General features: G+C 51.7%; 2 protein-coding genes across 2 annotated transcripts; both read left to right on the forward strand.

Annotated features, from left to right (window-relative positions):
• Nucleotides 1-338: 338 nt before the first annotated feature.
• On the forward strand, nucleotides 339-13,054 carry KIF17 (kinesin family member 17). The gene is given in 16 exon segments (XM_039565834.1): nucleotides 339-485; nucleotides 855-956; nucleotides 3,252-3,441; nucleotides 4,541-4,993; nucleotides 6,032-6,129; nucleotides 6,741-6,845; nucleotides 6,847-6,928; nucleotides 7,895-7,983; nucleotides 8,111-8,235; nucleotides 10,787-10,820; nucleotides 10,822-11,022; nucleotides 11,836-12,094; nucleotides 12,271-12,279; nucleotides 12,342-12,400; nucleotides 12,460-12,583; nucleotides 12,772-13,054. Coding segments are annotated over 16 exon segments (2,271 nt in total). The 5' UTR covers nucleotides 339-407; the 3' UTR covers nucleotides 13,035-13,054.
• DDOST (dolichyl-diphosphooligosaccharide--protein glycosyltransferase non-catalytic subunit) lies at nucleotides 13,038-18,552 on the forward strand. Its single transcript, XM_039565833.1, has 11 exons — nucleotides 13,038-13,277; nucleotides 14,427-14,537; nucleotides 14,765-14,851; nucleotides 15,107-15,210; nucleotides 15,980-16,074; nucleotides 16,399-16,492; nucleotides 16,914-17,062; nucleotides 17,337-17,484; nucleotides 17,603-17,723; nucleotides 17,864-17,970; nucleotides 18,061-18,552. The coding sequence occupies exons 1-11, from the start codon at nucleotides 13,139-13,141 to the stop codon at nucleotides 18,208-18,210; spliced, it is 1,305 nt and encodes a 434-aa protein (XP_039421767.1). The 5' UTR covers nucleotides 13,038-13,138; the 3' UTR covers nucleotides 18,211-18,552.
• The last annotated feature ends 1,153 nt before the right edge of the window (nucleotides 18,553-19,705 follow it).

Below are 19,705 nucleotides of genomic sequence, written 5' to 3' on the forward strand. Positions count from 1 at the left end.
CCTACAACCAACTATTGTTGTAGTTGTCTGTTTCAATCTCATAAGATTTTGTGCCCTATGACAAAAATATTCTGGTTTTCTAAGTGTTGGTGTTGTCAACTGCTTTTCAACAGCTGCATTGCTTCAAGATTCCCAGTTTAAAGAGAAAAACATTGATTTATATGCTAATTTTGTAATTACTATATTCTGATGGTGTGTGGAGATTAAGCAGCTGTTTGATGTTTACTTCCAGCTCTTTCTTTAAAATACCTTTTAGGGGGTGGGAATGACTCTGGACAATGTATTTCCAGTTAGGCAAAGATGATGGTAGTTTTCTTGGGTTTTTTCCCCATTTCCAGGGTGTCACAGAAGGCTACAATGGCACCATCTTTGCCTGTGGCCAGAGTGGCAGTGGGAAGTCATTCACCATGCAGGGAGTTGTGGATCCTTCCTCACAGAAAGGGATCCTTCCCAGGGCATTTGAACACATCTTTGAGAGCACACAGGTGGGTGTGAAAGAAATCCTGTCGGTAAGTTTTTACTAGAAAGACTTTTTTGGTGTCCTATCTCAAGAAGTGAGTGCTGATGGCACATGAAGTGTGAATAGGGACAGGTTTGGGGTGCACTGCTTCTCATCCTTAAGCTGAGGCCTGTCCACAGTCAGATGAACTGCACCCTTATCCCAGACGACATTATGGACTTGAGGTGTGGAAGGACCAAAAGTCCCTTGCAGTGTTGAGTGGTTCCAGCTGGATTGAATTGCCAGGGGAGATTGGATGGGGTGCTGATGGGTGGTGGGCACCCAGCTGTGGGAGGGGCTCTGTGGGCTGCCCGTGCTGTGCAGCCTCTCCCCAAATCCTCCCTGTGTTGTGCAGTGTGCTGAACATGCCAAGCTCTGGCTGAGAGCCTCCTACCTGGAGATCTACAGTGAGGACATACGAGACCTTCTAGGAGCTGACACCAAGCAGAAGCTGGAGGTGAGGTGGACTCATGGTGTCTTAATTAAGTGCTTTAATTAGCTCAGATAGGTGTTACCATGACTTACAGAAGTGCAGCAATGGTCTCTGTCAGAAGCTTGAGTGCCAGAATATGAAGTTATGTGAGGAATATGGAAGCTAAGAGGGGCTTTTGAGGGACTTCAGTGAAAGTTTAGGAACAGCATGCAGCTGGAGACGTGTGTGGTGTATCCCACATGATAGTGGCTGGTAGCTCAGCAGCAGTTCTGTGAAAGTCCCTTACTGGACAAGGATGGAATAAAGTGCCCATGGGGCAGTTTCTTCCTCATCCTCTTCATCTCATGCTTGTCTCTAAAGCAGGAGAATTCTGGGCCTTATAAATGTTAAATCTGATCCAGTGGAGCCATGGATGATCTCTTTAGCTGCCTAAACCAAAAAGGCTGATCCATTTTGAGGGGCCACAGCACGTATTACTCCCCATGGGAACACATGTGAAGTTTACAGGACCACAGGAGGGTAAACTCTCCTGAAATCCTAATCAGGGGGGCTGATCTTTATAACATTTACCTCTTGGTGGCTTTGCAGATCTTTTTGTATGTGTTCCTGGAGGGAGCTAGAAATCTCCTGTCCCAATTTGCTTCCTTGCAGGACTGCACTGGTAAATAAAACCAAGGCAGTAGCACCTTGAGACACTCTGGGATGGCAACAGACCCAAACTGCCTTACAGGGTAGATATTTCTAACAGCTTTCTGGCTTTAAGGCAGGCAAACCCCTCTCTGCTCCATGTTCCAAGTGTGCTTCACCTGTCTGGTGCTGAGGGAGAGTGGGAGAAGGGGACTTCTTGCTGCAGTTTCCCATCCTTTGTTCCACATCCGCGGTGACACGGGTTTCCATGGTGACGCAGTTGGCACTGGGAGGGCAGGAGCTGGGCAGAGCAGTTTCCAGGGTAACTCTGTCACTCTGCCTGTTGCTGCCTCCACTGAATGCTTGAGGGAGTCGTGTCCTGCCGAAACAAATCCCAGGCTGACCCGCTGCATTCCTCTGCGTCCCCCAATTCCCCCCATAATCCCATTTTTGTTCATTCCTTTGCCTTTCACCTCAGTGACTACAGCCATGTCCTTGGTCAGGTGTTCCTTGGGGACTCTGCAACACCCCCAGACAGAGCCAGGCCAGTCCTGGGGTTCTCAGTAGCACAGGCAAGTCACAGTGTATGAACACTTTGGCTGTGACTGTACCTGGATTCATCCCGGGCATCGTGGCTTTGGAACAAGGATAAATCCCACCCAGTTAAGTTTTCAGCCACTTTTGCTATGTTCTGTGGGATTTTTTAACAGCAAACACTATTTCACATCATTTCTTGTGAACATCACTGAAGTATCTGAGCCTCCTCCTTGGAAGTCACAGTGCCAAACATGGTCTGTGTTGCTCTGTCGTGACAACTGTATCTCGATATCCCAGCTGAAATGATAAAGATAGTTTTAGTGATGAACTTAGCAGATGTGGGGTGTAACAGAGCTGTGGAAAATTAATTCAGCTCATTTAAAATTCCCAGTGTGGAGGGGGCTGGTGTAGGAGTGCAGGGATCTCTGGATTATTTGTATTTTTTATGTAGGTTTGATGGGTAACTCAAAACTTTGGATATTTCCATTGCTTATTAGCATTCTGTATGAAACTTTTCATCTGTGTGGTTGATAATTACTGAGAAGGTGCTGTTGGGTATTTAATGCTCTGCCCCAACCAAGGGGCCCAAATAGGATTTTTGCTCATTTAAAAATTTATTAATCTGGAGAAAAATGATGACAGTTCACCTGTGTGTGACGGGTGTGACTCTGGGAATGCTGTCAGTGAGCTCAAGCCGCCCACTCAGAGCAGAGAGTTCAGCAAAGCACTGGGAACAATATCTGGGAATATTGTATCTGTGCTTTGATATTAAAAAAAGCTTCCTATGATTGAGGAGATCTTAGAGCCTTTGCCATAATAGGTGAGATGTATTTTGATTCTTGTTTAAAATATGCAGCTTAATAATAGAGAAGGTGGAGGGTGGATAGGAGCTGGGTTCCTCATGGCCTGGGGGATGTCTGAATCAATCAGCAACTTTTTTAACTTAAATTCTTTTAGCCATGAAGGTGGTTCCCTCTTTTTCTGTGGTTTTATTCCTCCTTCAGAAATAAGGCTTTTTGGTGGCAGTCAGATGTGCTTTTCTCATACTGCAGTTTAATTTCATGTAGCACGCAAGCTTCCAGGCCATTCCCAGTGTAATTTTCCATGGTTTCAGTGCCTCTGGTTCTGACCTGGTTTGCGTTGTCCTGTTGGCAGCTGAAGGAGCACCCAGAGCAGGGGGTGTTCGTGAAGGGGCTGTCCCTGCACGCCGTGCCCAGCGTGGCACAGTGTGAGCAGCTGGTGGACACGGGCTGCAGGAACAGAGCAGTGCTCTTCACCCTCATGAACAAGGACTCCTCCTGGCCCCACTCTGCCTTCACTGTCAGGATGGAAATCTGCACTGGAAGTGGCTACCTGGATGTCCTCCCTTAGGCCTGGGCCTAGCAGGGTGCAGGATCTGTGTGGTCACTCATCATCCCACAGCTACCCTTAGATCCCAAATGATTGTAGGTCCAGGAGAAAAATCCTCTTCTCTGTGAGGGTGGGGAGGCCCTGGCACGGGGTGCCCAGAGCGGCTGTGGCTGTCCCTGGATCCCTGGAAATGCCCAAGGCCAGGCTGGACGGGGCTTGGAGCAACCTGGGATGGTGGAAGGTGTCCCTGCCCATGGCAGAGGGTGGAATGAGATGAGTCTTAGGGTCCCTCCCAACCAAAACCATTCAGGTCATATCACCTGACAATTCCTTCACTCAGCTTAATCATAGGGCATATTTTTAAAAGATGGAAGAATCCTTTAATAAAGTTTTAGCGACTAATTTTCCTTTCATGAGTATCTTATTGGTATTTCTTTAGTTGGAAGAGCTGCCTCGCTGGGTCTGAACAGGGCGCTGGAGAGGGCTTTTCTGGGACCAGAAAATTAATCTCTGCCTTGTCTTTGACCCTGGCTGCAAACAGCTTGGCTTCCTTTTCTTCAGCTGTTTCAGTCACACAACATCTTCCAAAATTGTGGTTCCAGATGTTGATGACAGTACCTCATTTTCCACTCAGTAAGTGAGGGATTTAGGGAGTTCCTGAATTAGTACAGACAGTGGATGCATTGTGTGGGTCTGTCAAGTCCCAATTTTAATCCCAACAGGGAAGAAGAAGTATTTGCACTCCTCTTCTGTGCTCCAGATTGGTGCAGGGCCCTCAATCTAGGCTGAATTTCTCTGATTTCTCTGGCTGAAATTGTAAATACTGTGGAAATATATGGAGGGGGCAGTGTGTGTGTGTTCAGAGCTCACTGGGAGAGTAAGAACAGGCATGAATTTTTATTGTGGATCCTGTTGAGGAAAGCACTAAAATGTGCAGTGTTAAGGTTAAACAGATCTTTATTTGCTTCAGGGAGTCAGGGCCCCAATGCAGACAGAGAACAGGGCTGGAGCAGGACGTGGTGCTGAGAGAGTCCTGGCTCTTGACTGTTGAGATGCTTCCTTCTAAGAGCTATGTGGGAATTGTTTCCATGCAGATGAGCGAGGGCAGGACCACCTTAGGGCTGCCAAACTCAACTTAGTGGATCTGGCAGGAAGTGAGAGACAGTCAAGAACTGGTGCCACGGGGGAGCGGCTCAACGGGGCCACCAAAATCAACCTCTCCCTGTCCGCCCTGGGCAACGTCATCTCGGCCCTGGTTGATGGCAGGTGCAGACACATTCCCTCCCGAGACTCCAGGCTGACCAGGCTGCTCCAGGACTCCCTGGGAGGGAACACCAGGACCCTGATGGTGGCGTGCGTGTCTCCGGCTGATGACAGCTGTGAGGAAAGCCTTAGCACCCTGCGCTATGCAAATCCAGCCAAGAACATCAGGAACAAGCCCTGCATCAACGAGGATCCCAAGGATGTGCTGCTGAGGGAATATCAGGAGGAAGTTAAGAAGCTGAAGGCCATTCTGGCTGAACACTTGGGCACAAGTGACTTGTCGGGTAGGAGAGCCCTTATTGGCTGCAGAGATGTCAAAAAAGGGGGTTTTACACATAAAATGCTAGCTAAATTTCACCTCAACCTTTCCCTTACCTGTTGGAGGAAGAGTTCTCCATTCTGGTTACAGACTTTTCCTTCACTGCTGCCAAATTGACCTTATTCCACTGGCAAAGACCATCTCAATAATCCAGTGTTTTCAATAGTGACAAATTCTGTTAGAAAATGCTGACATGATTCAAATCCTTCATTATTTTTGGTGATTGTGGCTAGAATTTGGTCAGTTGCAGAAGAGAGGTTTCGGCCAGAAGAACAAAAATGAGCTGCAAAAGAAATAATACTGTAAAATTCTTTACTGAATATATATATATATGTATATGTGTATATGTATATATATATGTTTTCAAAGTGAGCATTCAGCTCTTGTTCTCCTACCATGTGAAAGTTTGGCACTACAAGAGAAGTTTTGCCCTCCTTAGGGCAGTGCTTGAGGGCTCAGCCCAGCCTCAGCACACTTGCTCTTTCCTCTGGAGGAGGAACAGCAAGTGTAGGAACAAATGGGGAAAAGCAGTCTTTAGGGAGCTGATCACCTGGGAAGAATTAAAAAAGGGCAACTTTCAGCAGGGGAATAAGGCTGTAGGATGACTTTTTCCTCCCTTCTGCCACCTTTCAGAAATAGCTGTGAACAAAGAAGGTAATTTCCTTGCACTTTTCATCTTCCCAGTGTCTTTTATCTCCCAAGTCTGTAGCATAGCCCTGGAAAAAAGCCTCCTGTTATTCTTTGAAAGAGATATTTGTATCTATAAATACCATATAATTAAATTCACTTTCATGTTTCCCCTGAAGCTGGAACCTCTCCCTCTCTCCCCACACCTATGGAGCCCCGGGCCAGTGGGTGTTCTGGCAGCGAGCGTGGTTTGAAGGAGCACAGGGGTTGCCATGTTCTTTCTTGGCACCCACCTTCTTTGTTCTCTTGCCAGGATTTCTGCAGACAGTCCCACCCAGTGACTGTGAGTGATTTTTATTTCTACTTTGCTTTGTAGGGCTTCTACCTGCTGAGGCTGCTCACCTGGGAGCAAATCCAGCTCCCTGCCTCAAACCCCAGGTGGATCTGGAAGCAGAGAAGCAGCTGATCGGAGAAGTAAGTTGGGAAGGGATATCCAACTTTGAGTGGCTTTGACTAAAACTTTGTCATAGTAATCATTACAAATATGGTTCAGCCTTTCCAGAACACTTCTCTTTTTCTATTTCTTTCTCTATTTTCTAATCCTTGGACTTCTCCTATGAACAGACCATGTGTTACGGAGGCCATGTGCCTTATTACAGCCCACCTCTTGTTCCCACCTCTCTGGAGATGGATTAGAATGTATTCCCAGGAAGAATTTTTGGAGGAACTACATGTGAAATTGTCAGAGAAGGGAGGAACAGAGTTGAGGAAAGCAGTAGTCAAAGATGCTAGGAACAGAGATGAAGAAAATGAGGAATACAGAGCCAGGAGGAAGAATGAGGAGCCAGAGGGAAACAAAACTCTCTCCTTGCTCTTTAGAAAGTTCATTCCAGGGCACCACGACCACCCAAGGCAGCCATTTCTAGGGCTGAAGAGTCACTTTCCATCACTACTGTGTCAAGTCACAGAAAATGTCAGTGAATACGGGGTGGTGGAGTTGTATTGGGATGGGTGTAAGGTGTGACCTGGAATGGAGCTGGATGTGACCTCGGGAACAGTCACAGGGCTGTTGCTGTGCCTTACAGGAGTACAAGGAGAGGCTGGCCCGGCTCCAGGCCAGCTACCAAGCGGAGCAGGCGCCCCGCACCCACCTGGAGAAGGACATCAGCAGCCTGAGGGATGACTTTGATCTCAAGGTGTCTGTTCTCAAGGATCTCCTCAGGAAGGAAGCGGGTGTGGAGGAGGCGGGTGGAGGCTGCGCAGCCAAGCCCAGGTGCCCTCAGGAGCAGGGGCTGTTTCTGCAGTCAGATCTGTGGCAGCCGCTGCAGCCTTTAAAAGGCAGCGGCTGCTACTGCAGCAATGCTGCCTGGCAGGAGCAGTCCCTGCTCCCAACCCGCCCTTATCCACAGCAGGAGCAGGAACTCTGCCTCTCCTGGGCCAGATGTAAGACTGTCCCAGCTTTGTCCTCTCCCCTGTTTCCCTGACTTCTTTCCCTGTCGGGACCAGCCTGACCCAACCCTGTAAGCCTTGAGGCAATGAAAAGCCTCATTTTTGAATGAAACACCTGCTTTTTGCCCACCTAGCAGAGTTCCCCCTGGCTGAGGGCAGCGTGTCTCTGGAGCAGAGGTCACTGCTCTGTCCCAATCCCACTGGACTCTCATTCCCGAGGGCGGGGTGGCTGCCGCAGTCTCTCCCTCCGTATGCAAATGTGCTGCAGCACTTGCTCTCCCGGTGGATTATCCACACCATCGCTCACTGCAAGGCAGATATTCCTCTCACATCCTGTAAATTGTTGCCAGCTCTCCTCTCCTCTCCATTACTACTTTTCATTGACACCCGCAGTGCCTCAGGGCATGGTTTGCAATGTGCTCATACAGCACTTATCACCCACTAGCAATCGTGGAACCTATATTCTTCACTTTTGGTGCTATCAGTTTCTAAGGTGAAGGCTTGAGAGGTTCTTTATTTTTTCCCCTCTGATTACAAATCAGAGCCTCTGAAATGGATTATTTTTGGAGCCAGGCTCTCCCAGCCCGGTACAATCTGCATTCCTTACCCGATACACCCTCTTGGTCTTTCATGGTTTTTACTGACAAGCAGAAGTAGGTGAATGACAGTCCTTTTCCTTTCAAACACGTCATTCCTAGCTTTGGGTGAAGGCTTTGGGGGATGGTTTCACAGATCTATGTCTAGTTTTTCACAGCTCATTACCAACATTGTGGGGATTTCCTCTTTTCAGCTGACACATGGACTAGAACGACCTCTGGCCAGACACCTTCACATGAAGCTGGTGTTGCTTCAGCGCAGGAAGAGCCAATGTCAGCCCAGGTACCCTTGAGGCTCCTTCTCCCCTCGGGATGAATAAACCTGAGTGGGTAATGTTGTGCTTTATCTCCCCCAGGACTCTCATTGCGTCTTTCCAGAGCTACAGCCTTTGTTTTCCTTTTGTCCCCAGCACTCAGCAGCACCTGGCACTGTCACAGACACTGGTGGGGTGAGCAGGGGCAGTGCTGGAGCAGTGGGAGCTGTCACTGCCCCGGGGATTTCCCTGCCTGCAGACCAGCAGCTGGTGCTTGCCAGGTCAGTGACATCCCTGCTCATGCCAACTGTCCCCTGGGCAGCACCCACAGGCAGCAGCAGGTGCCTTCTGCCATGACACCACAGCTGCTGAGCTCCAGCTGTCAGTGCAGCCCCAAATCAGGCACATGTGAGTTAAAATGATGAACCGGTTTGGGTGGGAAGCTCATCCCATCCCACCCCCTGCCATGGCAGGGACACCTTCCACTGTCCCAGGGTGCTCCAAGCCCCTTCCAGCCTGGCCTTGGACACTGCCAGGGATCCAGGGGCAGCCACAGCTGCTCTGGGCACCCTGTGCCAGGGCCTCCCCACCCTCCCAGGGAACAATTCCTTCCCAATATCCCATCTAACCCTGCCCTCTGGCAGTGGGAGCCATTTCCCCTTGTCCTGGCACTCCAGGCTCTTGTCCAAAGTCCCTCTCCAGCTTTCTTGGAGCGCCTTTAGGGCAGCAAGAGGGGCTCTAAGGTCTCCCTGGAGCCTTCTCTTCTCCAGGCTGTTTTTACCCCAAAAGTAACTTTGCCCTATTTGGGTGGATGAAGAGCTGTTCCTCGCGGCGCTTGGTGAGGCCAAGCGCCAGAATTGTGAGAGAAAAATAGGGATGTTCAAGTCAGCAGACGTGGATGCCAAAAAGTGTGTGTTCCTGGTAACAAATCCTGCCTGGAGCTGCAGGCAGGGGAGTCTTAAGTGCCCACACAAGTTATAGAGATGCCTCCTTTTCCTCTTGAAAGAGGTCCTTGAAGGGTACTTGGAGCCCTCTCATGTACCTACAGGTAAGGCAGCAACTGTCCTGTGGCTCATGGATGGACTCCGCCCATCACTGAGGCCACTTTTGCCTCCAGCTCATGCATCTCACAGTGTTTGCAGCACATCAGCAAAAAACTGACAGCAAAATTTCCCAATAATCCTATTTTAGGGGCACTGTCTCCTGGAGGACAGGGCTGGGATATGAGGGATGCAGGCTCAAGACTTGTGCTCAGCCCATCTCAAAGGCAACCCCGTTCAAGGTTTTCTCCATGTGAGAGCTGTCCTGAGAGAATTCCCTCAGCCAGAGTACACCACCATGTACTGAAGCAGCATGGGGGGCTTGGGCTGCTCCAGAAATACACAATTGAAGCAAATTCTGCTGGTTTCTCGCTTACTCCATTGTGCAGAACGAGATCACAATTAGAAAAGCTCAACCTGAGATATGCTGTGGATGGCAGAGTTTGATTCTGAACAGTTCTGTGGGTTTTAACCAGCCCTTTTGTGGGTTTTAACCAGTCTTTCAGCTTTCCTGTGGCATGTGCTCGCTCTGTTGGGTCTCTCCTGGTTCAAAAAGGAGCTGCTATGAATTGCAGAACAGCAGTGTCTGTAATTTGTGGGCAGTTCTGTCTGTTAATGGAGAGATCTTCAAAGAGACCCTTCATTTGGATATCAAATGTTAGTGGTCCTATTGCAGGACTGGTCCTACTGCAAGAATTAATCCTATTCCTTTTGTGTCAAACAAGGGAAAATGCCCTTCTAATCACATTGTTAAATCCAGGTTCTGTGCAGATTGGGCAGGAGGGTTTGGTTCCACAGGCATGGGGATTTCAAAGCTGCCTGTTCAAGCTTTACACATCAGGGCAGCTCAGCAGAGCAAGGATTGAATCCTTGGATTCAATCGTGTATTAAGCAAAGGAAGGGGAAGGTCGCCTGGCGGGAGCAGTGCAGCAGAATAGCAGGTCAGTTCTGGGGGAGAATGAGCCATTTCAGAGGGTTTGGAGATAATTAAGAGGCTGTTATCAGTAAAGGGCTTATCAGCCAATTTGAGCCAGTGCTGGCCTACCTGAGCTATCTGCTCTGCTCCAGATCCTGTGCAGACAAAGGAATGGCTCTGGAGCATGGCTTTATTTCCATGTCAGAGCATGATTTCAAATACAGGCCTGTGCCAGTGCTCCATTAACAACGCTGAGGTCACACAAATCATCAACTGTGGCTGATACTACCCCAAAATGGAACTGTGGGTTTCAGCTCTACCACTCCCACATCCACCATTTAAAATAACACTCTGTGTAATTTTGGCACCTTTTGTGCATCTTAAAAAAACCCTAAATGTAATAATACATTCAGTGTTTATTTAAATAAGAATTTAAATATACATTACACAAAACAAGGGATTTAAAGAGAATTTTGTGAGCGTAGATATGGATTTCTGGACATCCTTGTTGACTGAGGTGTTTGGAGTAACACTTGCTTTGCCTTTGTGGAGTATTTTGCCCAGAGCAGCTGTGGCTGCCCCATCCCTGGAAGTGTCCAAGGCCAGGTAGTGGAAGGTGTCCCTGCCCATGGCAGGGGGTGGGACAAGATGGTCTTTAAGGTCCTCCCAACCCAAACCATTCTGGGATTCTATTTATGACAGAAACTGTTAATAATAAGTAGAATTTGCCATGATAACTCAGGGCAAAAAATCTTATCACAATTCCCAAGTTTCTGTGTTTCCCTAAATGTCACCCATGGAAGGACGTGCATCCTCCATGCTTGTGCAGCCGGTTCTTAGTACCACTAAGCTCAGAGAAGTGTTTCCCTTCTCCAGGCTGCAGATGCTGGAGCAGCAGGCGGTCGGAGGAGAGAGAACAAGCTCAAAACAAGGACCTGAAGGAAAAGCACAAACGCCGGAAGAAATACGCGGACGAGCGGAGGCTGCAGCTGGTGGCTGCACTGCAGGAATCCAACCAGGACAGCAGTGAGCGGGCTCTCCTCAACATCTACGACTCCATCCAGGAGGAGGTTCGAGCCAAGAGCAAGATGCTGGAGAAGGTGCAGGAAAAGGTGAGGGAGCAGCTCCTTCCTCCTCTACATCCCCGTTTTTTACGTTACAGGGTTTAGGGCTGTAGGTTTAGAGAATGACTCTGGCTGTGTCAATATGTCATACACCACGTGGTTTGTGTGGGTTTTTGCGAAATCCCAGATGCAACAGCCCTCAGGGTGGGGAATTAAGCTTTTGAAGCCCAAGCCCCACCAGTTTTAAAGGCTCGGTGTGTGACACTTGGCTGGAGGAGGATGTGTTGGGATGGGAGGGGATGCAACTCCCTCTGCTGACCTATGGATCTGCTGCAGCTCCCATCAGTTCTAAGCACACTTTCTGGGGGAAGAAATAAAGCATAAAAGTAACACTCTTAAATTTTACATTTAAAATCTTCATTTTCAAAACACTTGAAAATCAGTTTTGCTCTGATATTTAGTGGCAGAATCAGAGGGGCTGCAAAAAAAATTACATTTGTGTGTACAGTCCTAGACCTGCACATGAAGGACTTGCTTTATTTGGGTATTTAGGTTATCAAATAACTATTGCACCTTTTTAAACGAAGTTAGGAACTTCCAAGAGTTCCAACACCACAACAGTAAGATTAGCTTCAGGTTCATTCAAAAATCATCCCTGTGGAGAAACATGAGAAATCTTTCTTTAAAACAGACATGGAATAATCTCTGCACACAAATTTCATGCTAATTTGTACCTAAATTAGAAATGTTTCCAAATATTGAAGCTTTCCTGACTGTCTTTCTCTGCCTGGCAAATTCCTGTACTCATAGTAACCATCGGTCTCTCTGCCTTATAATCCTGACCACTTGTTTTGTGGCCAGCTCCGGGCTGGCCAGACTGAGATCAAAGAGCTGCAGCTGGAGTTTGGGCTGGAAAAGATGGATTATCTGAGCACCAACCAGCGCCAGGAGCAGGACCTGATGCTCTGCCAGCAGCTGCTGGATCAGGTGCAGTCCCTCGTCCAGCGCGACTGCAACTACAGCAACCTGGAGAAGATCAGGCATGAATCCGTCTGGGATGAGGAGAGCGGCTGCTGGAAAATTCCAGAGCCTGATATTCAAAAAACCCACCTGCCCGCAGGTAAGGGGACAGGGCCCAGGTAAGAGGAAGGTGCTGTAGATGTCAGGAGGGTGATGCAGGCACGCAGCTGTGACAGGCTGTGTGCAGTTATAACATCTTCTACAAAAAGGTTGTCTGGAAAGTTTGAATAACACGATCTAAGGTGGCACGAGGTGCGGCTCCCTCGGGAATCTGAGCAGTGCCGGGATCAGGGAGCGCAGTCAGGGCAGCAGTGATTGTTCTACACACAACGACCCTTAACGCCACCTCTTCCCACAGCCCAAACCTGCCCGGACAAGCCCCTCGAATGAGAGCGGGGAGCCAGCGGTATGGCCCATTCCTCCTCCATTTCTGTCCCATTTTACCAATTTCGCCTTATCGCTGAGGCTGCTGACAGCGTTTCCCACCTGGACCACTGCAGGCTGGTGCTGGACAGGAGCGACAGCGAGACCATCGCCAGCAACTACTTCCGATGCCGGCGAGCCGGCCAGATCCTGCACCCAGACCAAGATAACCTCCTTTTCCCAGATACCGCCGGCACTCTTCATTTTCCTCCTTTTCCGTGAGGAATCAAATGGCGACCCACCCAGGACCAATTCTGCCTCAACCCTTTGACCTCTCAGGGGTTTCTCGCAGGGCACAGCCGCATTTTGCGGTCCTGCAGCCACCCACCACAACCCCTTCCTCTCCCCTTCCAGCTCCCGCAGGCTCCGAGGGAGCTCCGAGCAGCGCCTGCACCATCCCCCAGCCCCGACCCTTCCGCCTGCAGTCCCTCGCCTTGGCTGCCACCGCCGACACCAAGCGCAGGAGGGGCAAAGGCGGCTCCGGCGAAGCCGCTTTTGGCCCACCGCGGTGTCCGAGAGCAGAGGGCGGCGGGGCCCTCCCTCACTTCTCCCTCCCTCCTCCCCCGGGCGGCGGCGTTTGCGCTGCGTGCCGGCGCCGCGGAGCTGTCTGTCGCTGATTGGCTTGGGGCTGCGGGGCGCTGGCGCTGATTGGCTGGAGGCTGCGCGGCGCTGCGCTGATTGGCTGGAGGCTGCCCGCTTCTGAGGTGGTTCGGCGAGCAAGATGGCGGCGGCCGCTGTGGCTGTGTGGGGGCTGCTGGCGGCGCTGGCGGCGGGCGCTGAAGGGGGGCCCCGCACGCTGGTGCTGCTGGAGAACGGGAACCTGCGCGACACGCACTCGATGTTCTTCCGCAGCCTCGCGGGTACGGAGCGGGATCCCGGGAGGGGTTGGATGGAGCGGGAGGAGTGGGCTTGGGGACCCAGAGTCAGGATGGGGGAGAAGGTTGGAGTTACCTGAGGAAAAAGGGGATATTTGGGGTCTTCGGGTTAGGCCGAGCGAGGAGATGAGGTCCCTGGCGGGGCTGAGGGCGGAGCCAGGGGTCCCTTGCTGGAAGGGGGGGGTGTTTAGATTCCTGTGGTCAAGATAGGGGTCCCCTAGGGCAGAGGGGGGTGATCGGGGTTTCCGGGTCAGGATGAGGGAGGAGATTTGGGATCCTGCGCCGGGCAGAGGGAGGAAATTGGAGTTTCCAGGCGGAAAAGAGGGGTGTTTGGGGCTCCCACGTCAGAGTGGAGGAGGAGACTGGGGTCACTGTCAGGCTGAGGGAGCAGATCGAGGTCCCCTGAGGGAGAATGGAGTGTTTGAGGTCTCTTGGTCAGGCTGTGGGAGGTGATGGGGGCTCTGTGCCTGCATGAGGGAGGAGATTGGGTTCCCCATGTCAGAATGGGGGAGGAGATCGGAGTCCCCTGGTCAGGCAGAAAAGGAGGTTGGTGTTCCCGGGGAGAGGGGGTTGTTTGGGTTCCCCTGGTCAGTATGAAGAAGATTTGGGTCCCCATGTCAGGCTGAAGGAGGAGATTGAGAGGGGAGTGCTGTTGGTGTCCCCCGGTCAGGCTGAGTGTGAAGAAGGAGGAGATTGGGGTTCCCTGGTTTACAGGGAGGTGTTTGGGTCCCCTGGCCAAGCAGAGGGAGAAGACTGGGAACCCTGTGCCAGTCTGAGAGAGGAGATTTGGGTTCCCTGGAGGGTGGGGGGAGGCTGTTTGGGATCTTCTGGTCAGAATGAGGCAGGAGATGGGGGCTGTTTCCCCAGCTGTGCTGTGTTTGGGTCCTGTGCAGCATCAGTCCCTGTTCGATGGGTGACAGCAGGGCATCCTTTGACATCTGGGCTCTTCAGGGGATCCACCCCCTTGGGTTTATGTGGGAACCCTCATGTGCTGCTCCTAAAAAGCCCCTAAGCCAGTTTTTCCAAACCACTCCTTCTTTGGGGGAATAAACCTCTGGATCCTGCTGCTGCTTTGCTGCTCCATGGGTGGTTTCAGGCCATGTGGAAGTTGTCACTTTTATCTCCTGGCTGCAGACAGGGGCTTCGACCTCACCTTCCGGACAGCGGATGACGCCGGCCTGTCCCTGATAAAATACGGGGAATTCCTATACGACAACCTCATCATCTTCTCCCCATCCATAGAAGGTAAACGCGGAAGGGGAAAGCTCTGGTGGCATTTCTGGAAGAGGATTTCCAGCTGTTTTATGAATTTTAGTTAAATCTTACACTTCAGATGTACTCAGTAGCAAACTGCAGCTCCATCCTGGCCTGTATTGGTGGTTCTGCCATAGATTTGGTGATTTGCCATGGTTTAATTCTAATGGGAGGTTATTTCTGAGCTCTAGCCATGAATTGTTGCTGTTTGCTTTCAGACTTTGGTGGGAACATCAATGTGGAGACCATCACCGCGTTCATCGACGGCGGCGGCAGCGTCCTCGTCGCCGCCAGCTCAGACATTGGTGAGTGCAGATGTTCCCCCAGAGAATTAACTCACTGCAGCAAAAACAGCTGCTCCTTGTGCACCTCAGGTTTTGTGCTGCGAGGAAATGGGTGATTAATGCCTTTAGTAACATGTTCAGTGGGAATGCAGCTGGGGAGGTCATGTTGCTCCCTGGGGTTTGGCTCATAGAGCGTTGAACACACGACTCTCAGCTGAATTTACTTTTTCTTTTGAGTTTGTGTCTTGTAACGGAGAATCTGTTGTGTCCCTGCAGGTGACCCCCTGCGAGAGCTGGGCAGCGAGTGCGGGATCGAGTTCGATGAGGAGAGGACAGCAGTCATCGACCACCACAACTACGACATCTCCGACCCCGGCCAGGTAACGGCTTTGCCTGCACCCTTGGGCTGCTTTAGGGTGCAAAGCTTTAGGGATGAGTCCTCTGGCCTTGTTCTCCCATTTTTCCTCTATCCCTTCTCCCCTGTCCTTCTCCCAGGAAAGTGGTAAATAATCCATGTTGCAACATTCAGTTCTGCTGCTGTCAGCATCCCTCAGGCTCTAGTTTCAGATGGTCACCGTGTGCAGGCAGGGAGACTGATTAATGCTGGTTCTGGATCCCTCTGAAGCTTGGGGGGAATTTCACATGAGGGTGCAGTGTGTCCGACACCAAGTGCAATGCTTCAGATGTGGGAGGGGAGATTTTCAGTCCCAGATTTTCAGATCAGTATAGAAACACAGAAACATTTCTACAGTTTTTCCCACCTGGTGTAATCCAGCACTTTAAAATTAAAATATATATTAAGGTCTGAACTAAATATACTCTGATCATTTTTTGTTTAAGGTAAACTGTTGAAGTAGCACATATGTGCATGTTGTCCTGGTTTGAGAGTGAAGGTTGCTAAATACAGGGAAATTAAACACTGAAGGTGTTGCTGTCTTTATCAAGTGGCAGTTTATATTTCCTTGAGGATCAGTATTAACCTAACTTGATTATAAATAGAAAAATGCTGTTGTTTTGCTTTTTAATTGAGCTACAACGTTCACCCAACAGTTGTAATTGTCTGTAAAAATGAAGTTAACTTTTAACTGCAGAGCTGTTGTTGTCATTAAACCCCGACTCACCTCACACAGATCTCTCTCGTTTCCCCAGCACACGCTCATCGTCGCCGACACTGAGAACCTGCTGAAGGCCCCCACCATTGTGGGGAAAGCAGCACTGAACCCCATCCTGTTCCGAGGAGTTGGGTGAGCAGCAGGGGCTGAGGTGGGGGTAGAGCAATGGAACCAGTGGTGTTGCTGTGAGGTGAGCGTGGGGTCAGCCACTGGGACTCTTAATGTGAGCTTAACAAATCTCTCTTGATTTCAAACAAAAATAGAAGGAAACCCTCCAAAATAGCTTAGTTGTTGACTTAGGAATGGTTCCTAACAAATTAGTGGTGGAAATATTTAGTTTCTCAGCAGGTTCGAAGGGTGAGAAGGTCCATGGGGTTGAGCGGGTGGCCACACGTTCCTCTGGGTGTGGGGGGCCCTGGGGGTCTTTGTGCTGCTCACTGTGGCTTTCCCTGCAAGGATGGTGGCTGATCCCGACAACCCGCTGGTGCTGGATATCCTGACTGGCTCCTCCACCTCCTACTCCTTCTTCCCAGATAAACCCATCACTCAGGTACGCTCCCTTCCTTTCTCTGCTGTTTTGAGCTGTGCTTCTGCAATTTAGTCCCTCTAACTTCAGCTGCTTGGGAAAATCCTGGAGTGTTTGATTTCCTGATTGGTTTTGAAAGGATTGGGCTGTTGGCTGCTTCCCCATGTTGCCTTGGGAATCTTCCTCTCTGCTTTGTGCTTGTGGGGAGGTGTTCAGTGTGAGGGACACGTGCTCTGGAGGAGAGGCCGGCCTAGATCAAAGCACCTCTCCCATTCCATCCCACCCGGAGTGGCTATCAGAATCCTATTCCTTCTTTTTCTGAGCTTTGTGGTCACTACTTAACTGCAGCTGGTGCTACGACAGCCAGACTGTCCCACTCCACAGCAAACTCTTCTTCATGCATTCCCCAATGGGCTAAGCCCTGTTCCACCTCGTTGCCCCGCAGTACCCGCACGCGGTGGGGAAGAACACGCTGCTGATCGCGGGGCTGCAGGCGCGGAACAACGCCCGCGTCGTCTTCAGCGGCTCCCTGGATTTCTTCAGCGACGCCTTCTTCAACTCTGCCGTGCAGAAAGCGACTCCTGGCTCCAAGAGGTGCGCTGGCTTCCCTGGCTGAGGAATGTTTGGGGAGTGGTTTGAGGACAAAAGTCCTGGGAAACAGGCAACAAATGTTTATGTTTTGGGAAAGAACAGAAAGCTTGAATTGAATCGGGGTGACATGTCTTTCGGTGTTGTGGAACAAAGAGCTTTGGAAAGCAGCTCCTTCCTCTAACCTCAGCTCAGTTTGTGTTGCTTTCACATCTATTTGGTTTAGTTTGGGTTTGGCCCCTGGGTCTTCTCGGCTGTCTCAGCCTCCCGTGTTCTGCAGGTACTCGCAGACGGGTAACTACGAGCTGGCCGTGGCCCTGTCGCGCTGGGTGTTCAAGGAGGAGGGGGTTCTGCGCGTGGGCGCCGTGTCCCACCACCGCGTCGGGGAGCTGGCGCCGCCCAACGCCTACACCGTCACTGACCTCGTGGTGAGGCTGCCGGCCTGGCGGGGCGGGGGCACGCGGGGGCCGCCTGGGAATTGGGGAACGTTGGAGCTCGGAGTCGGCCGAGGCTCGTTTTCAGGTATTGCTGGTTCGTTTGTCCCAGGAGTACAGCATTGTGATCGAGAAGCTCGCTGATGGCAAGTGGGTACCCTTCGACGGGGATGACATCCAGCTGGAGTTCGTGCGCATCGACCCCTTCGTGCGCACCTTCCTCAAGAGGAACGGTAGGTCCCCGTCAGGAGGAGCAGGAGGTTCTCCTCAAGAGGAGCAGGAGGTCCCATCGCTGCCCTGGCCCCACACTGGGGGTGTTTTCACCTTCCACAGCTTCTCGTGTCCCCTCAGTGTCACCCTGTCTCTCCCTCAGGTGGCAAATACAGCGTGCAGTTCAAGCTGCCGGATGTCTATGGCGTGTTCCAGTTCAAAGTGGATTACAACCGGCTGGGATACACCCACCTCTACTCCTCCACACAGGTAAGCGTGGGGGAGCGAATCCCACCCTGTCCTGGCAGGAAAGGCTGCCCCAGGCTGCTGGACTGCAAGGGCTGCTCTGTCCCATGCCAGGTGTCCGTGCGTCCCCTCCAGCACACGCAGTACGAGCGGTTCATCCCCTCGGCATATCCCTACTACGCCGGCGCCTTCTCCATGATGGTCGGCCTCTTCATGTTCAGCATTGTCTTCCTGCACATGAAGGAGAAGGAGAAATCCGACTGAGCTCCCTGTGGGAGCCTTTTCCTGGTGCCAGGAGGGCCGGGCAGTGCTTGGAGCCTCGCGTGTATCCGTGTGAGGACTGGTGGGTGCCGGATGCACTGTGGGGCTGTGTTTGGTCTTTTTTATTTTTACACCTGGGGGAGTTGTTGAGAATGAAAATTAAATTTTGGGGGGGGAAATCCATTGCCAAAGTCTCTGCAAACCCGGGGACTGGAACACTTCCGGTGTTTACTGATGAATCACTGTTTGTTTCACTCCATTGTTGGAATGATTTGGACTGCAGATTAACTCCCAGTTCAAAATAAAGTCCCTCGTTCCTCTCACCCTGGAGGGGAGTGAAGTGAATTCCTGGTGTGGGGCATTCAGTGCAGTCCCGGACCTGAGGGCTGTGTCCCCACCTCACCCTCGCCCGCTCTGGGCGTTCACCAGGGTGAGCTGGGAGGGAACAGTCAGATGGCGCTGGGGCTGGAGAGTGCTGAAAGGCAAAAAGTGGAGTCTGGGGAACTTGGGACACCCCAAAAAGCACAACGAAGGGTCTGGGCTGTCACCAAAGGCACACAGAGGACAGGACACCTCAAAACCCACCCTGTGCCCTGTAAAGCAAACAGGTGAGTTCAGGGATACTGCAAAGGCTCAGCAAGAGCCGGGGATCACCCCAAAATGCACACTGAGGTGTCTAGGGGAAAAAATACCAGCTGGAAGATGTGATCCCAAGAAAACTGGAGTGAAGTGGAGGAGCTGAAGGGGTGGCAGGGGTGTGAGATGGAGTGAGCGGCTTTTGGGGTGTAGCAGGGCTGTTTTGAGATGGAAGGTGGAGAAATGATGCGGGGGGGTGACGGGGTCAGAGGTAGCAGTGAGTAAAAGGATGAAGAAGATGATGAGGCCTTGAGGGCCAGCAGATGGGACTCAGGGACCCACAGGGATCCCTGGGATACTTGGGACACGGGGACCAGCAGGGGCACAGGGACAGCCAGGGCAGGGCACAGGACTCCCAGGGGACACCTGGGACAACAGGGACCACCGGGGCAGTCCAGGACACTGATCCCTGAGGCACAGGGGCCCTGGCACACAGGGGCCCCCCTTGGGTCAAAGGGACACAGGGAGCGCCAAGGGGCACAGAGACCCCCTGGAAGCACATTGGCACCAGGGATCCCTGCGGACACAGGGACCCCGGGGACAACGGGGAGCGCCAGGGGGCACAGGGATCCCTGGGGAGACAGGAACGGCCGGAGGACAGCTGGGGACACCGGGCCCGCTGGTGACACAGGGATCGCCGGTCACCAGTGACGCCCAGGGCCATAGGGACCCCAGAGGAGCCCTGGGGACACCGTGGGACACAGGGACAGCAGGGGAGCCCTGGGGACACTGTGGGATACAGGGACACCGTGGGACCCCAGGGGACCTTGGGGACACCGTGGGACCGGCGGTGACACCCGGGCCCCTCCGGCCCCGCCCACGTGCCGGCGCGAGGAGGGGGCGGGACCTCCTCCCTTCGGCG

Source organism: Corvus cornix, chromosome 27, assembly GCF_000738735.6.
Source record: "Corvus cornix cornix isolate S_Up_H32 chromosome 27, ASM73873v5, whole genome shotgun sequence".
NCBI classification, from domain to species: Eukaryota; Metazoa; Chordata; class Aves; order Passeriformes; family Corvidae; genus Corvus; species Corvus cornix.